Source organism: Drosophila erecta, unplaced genomic scaffold, assembly GCF_003286155.1.
Source record: "Drosophila erecta strain 14021-0224.00,06,07 unplaced genomic scaffold, DereRS2 tig00000055-arrow-pilon, whole genome shotgun sequence".
NCBI classification, from domain to species: domain Eukaryota; kingdom Metazoa; phylum Arthropoda; class Insecta; order Diptera; family Drosophilidae; genus Drosophila; species Drosophila erecta.
In genome coordinates this window covers 8,553,003-8,565,037 of record NW_020825200.1, presented here as the reverse complement: position 1 = coordinate 8,565,037, position 12,035 = coordinate 8,553,003, and the positions used below count along the sequence as shown (strand labels likewise).

At 44.4% G+C, this 12,035-nt stretch overlaps 2 protein-coding genes across 4 annotated transcripts in view; both read right to left on the bottom strand.

Moving 5' to 3' along the window:
* LOC6542182 (potassium voltage-gated channel subfamily KQT member 1) overlaps positions 1-12,035 on the bottom strand; it is a 39,251-nt gene that overhangs the window by 12,311 nt on the left and 14,905 nt on the right. The window lies entirely within an intron of this gene.
* Positions 46-2,422, bottom strand: LOC6541891 (tubulin-specific chaperone cofactor E-like protein). Its single transcript, XM_001969048.3, has one exon. The coding sequence runs from the start codon at positions 1,710-1,712 to the stop codon at positions 333-335; it is 1,380 nt and encodes a 459-aa protein (XP_001969084.1). The 5' UTR covers positions 1,713-2,422; the 3' UTR covers positions 46-332.

The window sequence follows — 12,035 nt, the reverse complement described above, 5'->3', positions numbered from 1 at the left end:
TTGCTTGATTTTTGTTCTTTTGTTTATTTTTTGTTTTTTTTTTTTTGTTTTTTGTGGTTTGTATTTGTATTTTGTGGTGTGGCTTAGGTTAGGCAGTAATTAAAATATACGATGTGGGTGCTCGCTTGGCCATTTTCAGAACGTATGTACACAGTTGTTCGCCGGGGAGAAGAGAACGGCACTAACAGTAGAGTAAAGTACGTTAAGTGTGTAAATGTAAATGATTCGTGCACAAGATCACAAGTTGTAGCACCAGGCGGGGGACGAAGCGCGGTTCGGCTTAATGGTAATCCTCTCCAGATACGGAAGCATGTAGCCCATCTCCACGCGCCTCACTTCTTGGCATCGATGATGATCTCGTCGCCCGACTGGATGTTGTAGCTGTACAACTGCTTGTTGGGGAACCGCATCTCCTCCGGCCCGAACTCCTTGTAGTCCTGATCCAGATAGTAGAGGCGCATCTTGTTGGGCGCCAGACCCACCAGCTTCTCCAGCTTCACCTTCAAATCGTTGACGGTAAGATAGATGTCCACGAATCGACTCTCGCTCACATCGTTGTAGGTGAACAGGACCTTGACCCGTTTGTCCGGTTTCAGGTTCACATTGACCAAGGGATCCAGTTTGCCGTGGATACGCAGGAGCTCTTCGTAGCGTGCAGGTCGCTCCTCCTCCGGTTTGTGCATATAGTATCTGACAAAAGCCCGCTCGGAGTCCACGCGCTCGTCGTTGCTGATCTTGCCGCCTCCGTTGAGCATCTCCACATTGGGCAACCGGGCTATCAGGAGCTGCCTCCTCTCGTGCTCCGTGCACTCCAGACTTTCCCAGAGTGGCCAGTGTTTCACGCGGAGATTGCGTAGCTCGCCAAACTTGGCCAGCTCATCGATGGCCGCCCAGCTATCCAGTTGCGCAGAACTCAAGTTCAATAGCCTCAGGCTGGGGAAGTATCTATGGGTCTCGCTGCTCTCCTCGGCCTGCAGCGATTTTATGGGACAATCTGCCAGAACGAGGGCCTCGAGGTTGGGAAACAGCCGGCCCAGCCGACAGATTTCCTGCCAATGCTCGACGGGATTACCGGTGAAATGCAGGGTCTTTAGAGCAGGATGGGCTTTGGTGATACGCCGTTCGGTTTCCTCTGGCGTTTCCGTTTCCTGCAGCCGCTGTTCCGCCTCCTCCGCATCGATCAACACCTGTCTGTAGTTGTTCAGGCTGAGATGCAGTTCCTGGAGCACGGGCAGATTCTTCAGCAGGGCATCCACGCAGGCCCAGTCCAAGTAGGTGCCGTTCAGCACCAGGCTCTTCAGATTGATCGTGGGAGCCGTGGGCAACGAGCCGATCGGACTGGCCAGCTGGTTCTTGCTCAGATTGAGGAACTCGATGCGCGGCATGTGCTCCAGTATGCTGAAGACCTCCGACCAGTCGCTCAGCTTGTTCTGGGCCAAATCCAGTTCCCTCACCCGCTGGCACTTCTCCCGGATGCTGTCGAAGTCCCCGGCCGAATCGATGTCGCAGTCATTGAGGACCAGCAACGCTGGCACACTGGTCAGCGGTGATAGGCGGGGTATGAAGATGGAGAACTCCATGCGTCCGCCGCACTTGGTGACCGTAAAGTCATTGGGCAGGTCGCTTCGTTTGTGGAGTTCCGGCTGGTGGGCATTCTCGAATTCGCATTCTGCAAAGTACTTGCGCTCCAGCGCCTCCAAGAGGGAAGGCATTGCGAATGCACTTTCGATGATTACTTATGTGGGAGGGATTGGCCTTTGGGATCCCCCGTATGTTTATTTGGGGTTTACTTATTTTGCCCCCTATTGATTTTCCACTTTTCCTCGCACATAGACTTTTCCCTCGCCCGTGTGTTCTGTGTTGGCTATGATGCAATTTTTCAGTTTTGCGCAGTTGCAGTCTTCATTGATTTTAAACAAATTATTGCGCACGTTTCGCGTTCGTTGTGTTTCTTGTTTTTTTTTTCCGTTAAATATTGCGCACTAATTCAAGACTTTTTTTTGACTTGGTCGTTGTGCTTCGATGTTAAAAAGATCGTAACAAAGAAACCAAAGTGCGTTGGTCTTGGCTTGGTTGTTGTTTTCGATTGTAATTTTTTTTGGATCTCTCCGCCAGCTTAGATGCGTTTTCCCTTTGTTGTCGTTTTGTGTTTGTCGCTGCTGCTTAACCTTTGTCGTCGTAGTGGCCAGCTTTTCCGCTTTTCAGCTTGTCTGCTATTCAGCTATTCTGCTTTTCAGCCTTTCTGCTTTTCCGAATCGCTCTCCGTCCGCTCGCAGTGCCACCAAACGCTCAACTAACCACCGAGAACCGCGCCAACTCCTCGTCGGTGGTCGCTGGTACAGTAGTCAGTGCCTATATGTGTGTGCGCGAGTGTATATGGGTGAGTCGTGTACTCGTGTTCGAACTTGCATTCGTATTCGGACTCGGATTCGGATTCTGGCCTGTTTAGTGCTTTTCGTGTGTAGGTCGCTCGACATGCGCACAGGAGCGGTTCGGGCCTGAAGGGGGCAATTCCTGGGTATTCAGGACCAGCGAGGATAATTTTCAGTGCCACAAATGCGATAAGTTCTCGTCTGATGTGCGTCCGAAACCCTATCAGACAAGAACTTATCGTTTAATTTTGAAAAAGCCTACCAAATTAAAAAAAAAACCCCTGGGGCGTTCTTCTCACAGCCCCCTATTACAGGGGTGTGTAGAAGTAGTCATCATAATTGAAGTTTATTAATAAAATTGGGATAAAATCGTCGTAACTGCAAAAGAAAAAATTTAATTTTTGTATTTGTCATAATATATGACACATTAATATACGTAAATAATTGATATCTCATAAGAAATGGGATTACAGCACTTATAAAAACGATACATAGTTCGGTCCCTATAAATGACTGACATGTTTAACAAATTTTGAGATGCATAACTGTTATTATAGAGCCCGAAATTAACATTCTAACTCTATAGATCCTATAATAATGGTACTTCTCTGTAAATCGAAAATGGACGATGCGCCCCATTTCGGGCGCTGCGTTCGTTCGCCCCCCATGTAAATGCTTTGACAGCGACCTTGCCGACAAAAATAAATACGCTGTTTCAATTACGAAATTTTGTTTAAACTAAGACGGCAGAACAAATTATTTGTTTGGCTTGCTCTCGCTTATTTTTTGGGGTTTCTGGCGCAGGCGAGACCAAGGATAGACTGCTGTGGAGGGTGGGGAAATATTAAAAATAAATAAATTCATTTATAATGACCTTGTTGTGTGCACTTGACGGGGAGCCTAGCAAATTGGTAAAATAAAGTAAAAAGCCCAAAATTCTTTCGGCTGTCAATTTGGGCGCCCTAATTTTCACCGTGGAAAGTGAGTGCGCCTCTGGCGGGCCATGATGAAAACCAGTTATAAAGTCAATGGTCATGCCACAGTGGGTACTCATTACGAGTGACAGGTGGCCAATTGCGATGACGCGCGACAGTTGCAATTGCACATATCATGTGTAAGTAAATAAATGAAAATAGATTGATTTAAATTTCGTGCAACCTTGCAGCTCATAAAGTGTCGTTACATGCCAGGGGGTTCCACTTTAGAGCTAAAAAGGTGCGCAATAGATTTGCAGCAGAACGAAGGGCGGGAGCGGGTGGAGGGGCACTTGTAAGTGAACGGGGTTCAGAGAGCGGGAGAGCAGAGCGCCCCATTTACCAACACCAACAAAGCTCTCTCGCACTCAGCTGGGCTTTGTTGTCCCCCACGAAAACAAAGCAAAAACAAACCAACCAGCAGGGGGGAGGGGAAGTTGTGAACTCACATGTTTGTTTGCATTACGGTGCTTCAGCGGACAACAAAAATTACGCAGCACTTGCGCTGGAGCTTTGGCAGCCACCAGCTGATTGTGTTTGGGCAGGAAAGCTCCCCACGCTCCCCAAGCTCCCCACCATCACCTCCCATTTGGACCCCAAAAAGCTCTTGCGCCATGTGCAACACCAATCCACAAACAAAGAGCAAACAGATGGCAGCACTAGCACTGTGTCCGCTCTTTTGTGCTTTCCTTTGTCATTGGGGGGCGTTATGGTCTGCGTTGTTGTAACGCCGCCGCCAAATCGAAGGTTTCGCTTCACAGTGTGGCCTCAGTAAAAGCAACCAGCCAGTTAATGAAGGTCTTTGATATATTTTAAAAGTGTGTTCCAAAGCTAAGGTTCTGTTTTATATCAAGTACATCAAAATCACGTTTTTGGTCAATACTTTTGTAATAAAATTCACATGAGCACTTTTAGAATGATAATTTAGAATGCTTAAAATGTAAAATGTTGTAATATGAAAGGCATGGAATTTATTTAAAACATAATACATAAACATACAATTTTCAACACTTAGATAGGTTTTAGTTTTAAAGAGACATATAGGACGGTCAGGTGAACTGTACGAAAAATGTATCTTAAATAACCACTTGCACAAAGGTAACTAAAGTGGAAGCAATGTAAATTAGATCCACTGCGCTTCGCTTTACAGAATTTGGAGTCAGATGTTTTTTTTCCATTGTGCACACTACGTTCCGCATGAGTGGAGACAATTTGCGAATATTTCACTGTTCAGACTGCCGTAAATATGGGTGCTAGATAAAAGTGCTTGTACACACATGCGAGCTAATATTCCGGATTGACAGCCAGTTGCAAATTGGTCAATGTCTGAGGAGGGTTCAATCAGGTTCCACTGATATTTCACTTTCCATTCTTTGCCTATGGGCGTACTGTCCTTGTACGAACAGAGTTTCGGTAATATGAGAAATGGAAAAGTCAAAATTGTTGACAGCTTGAAAAATACCTTTGAATTATCAACTATCTTGCATATTTGCAGCTGGGGATTATTGATTGAAGTACTCACTAAAGATATGGATATATATTTCACACGTTACCTGTCAATTACTCATTAAAATCTTTTAATGTAAATATGGGTCATTTAAAATCTGCCTAAATATGCAGCCACTGGAACCATATTCGATGCGTATCTTAAAAATCCAAACACAAGTATCACATTTGTACTATAGATTTCATCAAGTGTTAGTATTATTAGTTTGATAAGCTAAAAACTATGAAAAAAATAGTTTTATTATTTTAATTTTCTATTAATATTTTGATTGATCCTTGCACTAGCATCAAAGCTTACAGGTCAACAATAAATAAATAAATTTAAAATACATCAAACGCACTTTGCCACCCAAAAACCATAAAAAGCTTCGTTGGAAAGTGACATTCCCTGACCATTCCTATACTATTCGTTTTATGGGGCTCTTAACCCCAGAAGTCAATCACTTAAGTAGTCCTAAACCTGTGCTATATAGCCAAAATGGTGACTTGTGTGTGCTTGCATATATCAAGTCATCAATTATGTCGACGACCCACATCTTGCGCTTTCTTATTTTTGTATACGTGGCCAATTCCTGGCCACTAAAGCATTGCGTCTATATTTAACAAAATCGTTGAGACTTTTGCGCTTAGACTTGTTGGCGTTTTCGCGATGTGCGATAATGCATAGTTTGAAAATATATTCGTTAGGGTTCGCCGGCGAAAGCAGAGCAACAAATAACACATTTGTCAATAGAATTTTCATTTCAGTTGACTCTTTTGCGCCAGTGGCCATAATTCAGTACAGTCCTCTGGGGCACAGGTCATTTTGCCCATCAACATCGTATATCTGCTATCATATATCACATATCACATATCATGCATCATGTATATTAGCTGAATTTATTATTTGCTGATCTATATGCGCATTGATTTGACTTTATTGGGGCTTGTTCCTGAAGATGGATGCGTTTGAGGTAATTAGGAATTTTTTGTTGCTTCTCAGCGATATAAATATTGCTTTTACGGCCACAAAAGCGCTGGCTCTTGTTTACATATGGGATCGCACAAAGGCCTGGTATAATCCAGCCCATTGAATTTTCAAATCGATTGCGTCAATTAATGCAGAAACTAGACGAGTTGCTGTGGGCCGGTCGTAAAGTTTCTAAAATTTTGTGCTGGTGTCTGCAGTGTTTAACGACTTTCAAGCGAATGGCACACAACCTCAGCAATGGCAGTGTAAACAATGACATGAAATGCCACAATTTCCCCAGCAACATCTTTATTTTTCATCTCCTTTGTCTCTTTCACAGTCTAGACGGAATTTTGAATTATTGCACGATACCCAGTGTCAACAGCATCCACTCTCTCTGCTTCGCAGTAAATGGGTCTGGTTGGCGGCTAACCTTGCGTATGAGTTATTTCATTATGATTAGCCGCCATGTGCTGCATTTGGAATGAGGTCTGCGGGGTTACTGTTCAGATAGAGGACACATAGTAGTACCACAATCAAGGGTATAAACGGTTGATTTTGGCGGGAGTAATGAGGACACCACAATCAAGTGGTTTGGCAAATATTTGTCTCAGTATGATTATTAAAATGCTTATTTTCAAAATTTTTTTCATGTTTACCCACCCACATGTTTAAAGTCTTTTGAGAAGCAGAAAAACTGTTAAAATCAAAAAGTTATAAAAATATATTTCCATTAACGCCGCTAGATGGTGCTCTAGTGCATCTCGGATACTATCGCTTTGGTGCTTGCATATCAAGCAACGGGTATCTGATATTCGAGGCACCGACAAAGCGTAAATTCTTGTTTAAAGCAAAAATGCTTATGTTATTTAACCTCTTCCTAGTATCAGACTTTAAGAAAGGGGCGAAAATGACTGATGATATGAATTCTATCTGAAAGTAGCAATAGAAGTGGTAAAAATAATACGCATTCCCGATAAGACCAATCAACCTGTATGATTGATGGGGTACAGTTTATTTTACCACTGCTGACAAGTGAATACGAGTAAATACTCCGATACCTTCGATTAGCTGTTTTTAATTCCATTTTGCGGTTGTGGCCCTTGTGATCTGCTTTTTCAAGCTCTGCCCATTTGAGTTGGAACTCGAGAGGCGGGTCACGGGTGCTTTATGGCAGGGGGTGTGTGTCAAGTGGCAGCGTTAATTTAATATGCAACACTTGCACTTTTCGGTCGTAGCCCCTCCGGACTTGGGTTCATCGATTACGCTATCGCCGGCGGTGTCAGGTTCTGGAAAACTCGGGGCTGCGGAGGTTTCCTGGGGAGGTGTCTCTGCGGTCTGACCCTCCAGCTGCAGCAGCAGATTGTGTTGGCAGGCCAAAAGTTCAATTTAAGGAATGCACTTTCTGCACTCGCCGTTTTTTCCGAACTGGGAAATTGCGGGAAGGGACAGTGGATGGGTCTGGTATATTGTTCATCGTTTGTCATCGTGACAATGATGGTTGCCATAGTTGAGCATCACGCATTTTTATGAAATTCAAGCGCCTCGAAGAGATTCGCATTTAAGGAGTGGCGGAGCAATGAAGAGCGCCCACTTTTATGAAAAATGATTTTTGCGATAGTCAGGGACAGGGATAATGAAATTATTATGCAAATGTGCAGTATGTAAAGTAAGTCCGTGTGCGTGGCTGCATTGTGTGCCTATCTTTTCGAGCAGAAGCTATCTTTAAAGATATTAAAAATATATGCTTAATAATAAATCGATATAATACTCGTAATACTCTGGAGTATTATTCTGCCTACAATAATACCATGTTTTGCCCATTGGGATTCTTTCTTGCTTTGCAGAAGGATTTTGCATGCTCGACTGCGCTCCTTTCGTTGAGTTCCATTTCCACGCCGGCCCCCCTTTTCCCCTCTATCAGCTTAAAGTAACATTTTTATGGCCATAATATTCGGCTTAGTCACTGGGAGCCAGCAGCACTCTTTTAGCCTTGATTCGACTTATGCTGGCTGGTTTCGCCAGAGCTGTCGCGAAAGTTTACAGATAATGTCGGCGAATGCCTCGTATAAAAGTCAACTTGATTAGGCTGAAAATAGCTTAACTGAATCATTGGCTGAACGACTGGTGGCAAAGTCCACGCCAGACCAAGAAAGTGGTCTTCAAGAAGGTCACTGCTCACTCCCAGCAAAACCCTTTCTCGGACAGCCATAGTTCCTCATTACGGGCAATTAGCAGTCGTCCTTTGGCAGGCTGGGGCGTGCCTGGGCGGACAGGCCAACAGCAAACAGAATTATTCATAGTCCATGGTGGCATGATGCACTTGGAAAAACTTCACAGTTTCACAGTTTCCCAGTTCCCGGTGGGTGAAGCCGAAAACTTAGGGTAATTGCTCTTCGCAACTATGCAATTCTGCAGGCACCTACTCGATGCTAACGGAAATGCCATCAATATAAGCGTAATTTGATAAGCGCAATATACGCATTTGGAAATGTAAAAGATTAATGTTTAAAAATAACCCAATGAGTAAGTCTCCAGAATGACTTGAGCTTTTCCCCACGTGTATGGGTAGTAAGCAGGTTGTGTTGGGCTCGGTGTGCAATTAATTTGCTGGCAATAATGAAATCTAGGACAAAATGCTGGCAAAAGGAAAATCGTTGACAGTTGACTGCATGCGGCACTCAGGTTTTCCACCGCTTTTCCCCCTGCAACTCTCCATTTTTCTTGTGCATATGGAAAAAGTTACTGGCTTTGTATTTTCCTTGGCATTCAATGGAATAATTTCATTCGTCAGGTGTGCCATTCTGTGTGTGTTCTGCGAAGACACACACATTGCCATGGCCTACTTAGCAATCCTGGCAGATGCAGAGTTGCCAAGGTGTTGCCGCCAAATCCAGAACCAACTCCACCCACTCCTGTCCTCTTATATCTGCATATCAATCGCCAGCAGGCACAGACTGATACTTACTAGCTGGCATTATAGATTACGCCCCCTCCGCAGGCGCCATCTACTCCTTCTGGGCCGTGTTTTTAATCAAACTAAAATGCCTGGCAACGTCGAGTGTATCCCCAACTCCCCGAACTCAACCGGGAAGCTCCGACCTGGTTTGGTATTTGTGATTTGCTTGGGGATGAGCGGTTCCAGGCAGGAGTTGTTTACACGGCACTCAATGCTGTTCCCCCCCCTTCATGTGCTCATTTAAAGTTGTGCGTTTAAATGGAAAGCACGGTATGAGTTGGCAAATCAAGGATACTATTTCCCCACCTTTCAGTCTAAAAAGTTGGGGTAAGTGCAAGTGTTCTCTCTTGTTATTTATTGCATTCTTGAACGACAACAATTTGGTTTACATAAAGAACTCAAAATCGAATTTTAAAACGAAAAGTTACTGAAAAAATTGACAAATTTTAGTCCAGAGGGACTCTCGCTCAATCATATTGCACTTCCAGTCAATTGAGAGCCAGTCAATCAATGCGACTAGACATCGATTGCATCCGCCCAAAGGCGGAAAATCCGGTTTAACCGTGTCAGGTCTATTTTCCCGCACACCAGGCCCTGATTACCCTGCACTTAATGCCATTAACCCATTATCCGTGTACTTGCCGGCTCCCCCTTCCATTTCGCCAGCCCTTTGCCCTTTATTTTGGAATACTGCATCGGTGGCTTTTGGCCCACTTCGATGGCGTGTGACACTGATTAGACCTGCTCCGATGATGATGATGGGTGATGGGCGATGGGTGATGGCTCTGAGGATTATAACCATACCATACCGGTTTTGCCTGATGGCGTGCCAAAAAGTTATCAATGAATCACTTTAAGTGCGCTAATTTCGCGCCGCTATTCGCTTTTGCATGTTTCCCCTTTTGGGTCGAACTTGTTTTTGCTGTTTGTTGTCTTAAATTGTTAGGATCTTGATGCCATTGTAGCTGCCGCACTTGTTGATGCCTTTTCATCAATCAAATGTCCGAGGCTCTCTAAGAACAATTGCGAATTTATTGTAATTTGTTTGAACAGCTGCCAAGAACAAACAACAAAAGAAGCGAGCAGAGGGCGGGATGGTGTTGCAGCAAAGGGGCGTGGTGCCTTTGTTTGCCCAGAGATTAGGCTGGCCCCCAAGTCCCCGGATCCTAAGTCCTGGACACCGTGTACGTGCGGACACGCAAAAATTGTTCACCAATGTCTCTACTAATGATAATTACATTCGACGTGGCCTTGCTCCCAACGAGGGGCGTTTCAGTTAGGGGTTGGGAAGGGGAGGGGCAGTGGGCAGTGGTCAGTGGGCGGCCAATAAGCCGCTTAAAGCGTTATTCGTGACACATCCCTACACAACAACACCACCCACCCCACCCCCTTTGGAGGGCCAACAGCAGGCATAATTTTAATTATCGTCAAATTGTGTTACATTCTCAGCAGGCTTCAGCGAGCAATTATTTTACTTTCCCGCATTTGATTAGCTTCACATACAGTGCGTTTCATGGCAGGAGTACGCCATCAAAGATGGCATCAATGCTAACAGCATAGTTCAGTGTCAAGTGATCTTAGCCCAGCGAATTGTCTTGTAAAAGCTTAGTATTTAAAAGTAATCAAGTAGTGCTTAAACTCTTAAAGTTCCAATTTACATGCCATTTAAGTGAAAACTCTGTATAGCTTTCCCTTTTTGTGCTCACTGTGCAAAGCACACATTTCAATTCCACTCAAATAGCAAATATTGATACAGAAGCATTTAATAATTCGATTTTCCTGGCTTCAATCAATCGGAAAACTTCTTCGGCCCGATGATTTGCGTAAAATGCCAACCATCTACTCTCATGCTCCTTAAATGGCAACTTTTTAAAGGTCACCCGCTGCCAAATTGATTAAAAATATTTCAACTATTTTATGGCTTTCGCTGGTGTGTTGATGTAACTTTTTCGCTGCCAAGTTATTGGGCCAAGTGACAATGGCCAAAATGCAATTTATATTGTCAGCAAAATATTCCGCCACACCAGCGCCATTCCCCACTATATTACGTTCCAAGCCAAGTGACAGGAGCAGAGATATATATATTCATATATCTAGGCTACAGGGAGAATCGAGTTCAGTGTGGAGGGCCCGCCGCAGCACGCTTGCCAGCCAGCCATTGAAGTGAGTTAATTATTCAAAGTTGCTCATACGCAACGTTGTCGCTGCCAGCCATGCACCACATAGCCCGATATGCCAAGCACCGTCGCCATAAGGCGTCATGTACTGCGACTCGGGTTACGTAAGAGTGCGGCAGGAATTGGCGGCATCTCTTGAGTGGAATGCTCGATTCTATCCCATGCCCGTTTGGCCACCACGTCCATTCCGCTTGATATGCGGATCATGAATGTTAAACAAGCTGCAATTGATTGACAATTAAGATTTTGCTGTCGTTTGATGCGGATATCGGTGGCAGGTGGGCGGTGGGCGGTGGCAGGTGAATGGTTGGCGGTTTGGTTGGCGGCAGGCGGAACAACAGGTTGCACTATGCCACCCTCAATTAGTTCGTTTAGATGGCTCCGCTTAATTAACCGACTGGAAAGGTTATGAGTGTGGCTTTTTACTATACCCTGTACGTTTACGACGTCGTATAAGGATTTCGGTTATTAACTCAGGACATGTCAAATGGTGGGGATTACTAGGCATTAGGAGGAGAATGTCACCACATGCGTGGCACATACGGATTTGCATTCGCAATAGGTACACCTAGTATTGATTTGCACCCACACTTTATGTTAGATGTAATATATATACATTGAATGTGGGGAAATGCATTGTAGAGAATTAAAGTAGGGGTCTCTTCCTTGCACTCCAACTGATGCCATGCAATTGACAAATCCCACTCGGTTTTCTGCAGGGCAATAATTATACAATTGTAACATGATGTGAATAATTTATAGGTATATACATATTGTTTGCACGTCTTGAGCGCAGCGATCGATAATATTGATTTGATTTTCGCGAGACTTATTGCTATTTTCTCCTCCCTGCTGCATTATGGCGGGCTATTGGGCTATTGGGCTATTGGACTATGGGCTATGGCGGGGCGACCAAGTGATTTGTGAAAATATTTGCACTGTTTGTCATTACAATTGATTGCCGGCAATCAAAAACGGCAAAAGCTCAAAGCACATGTCAGTTTTTCCGGAACACCTCGAAGGGAAATTAAAAGGGGGTGCGGCATTTCCGCAAAAGGCCAATTTGAGCGCATTAAAATTGTGGCGGCATCAAAGAAA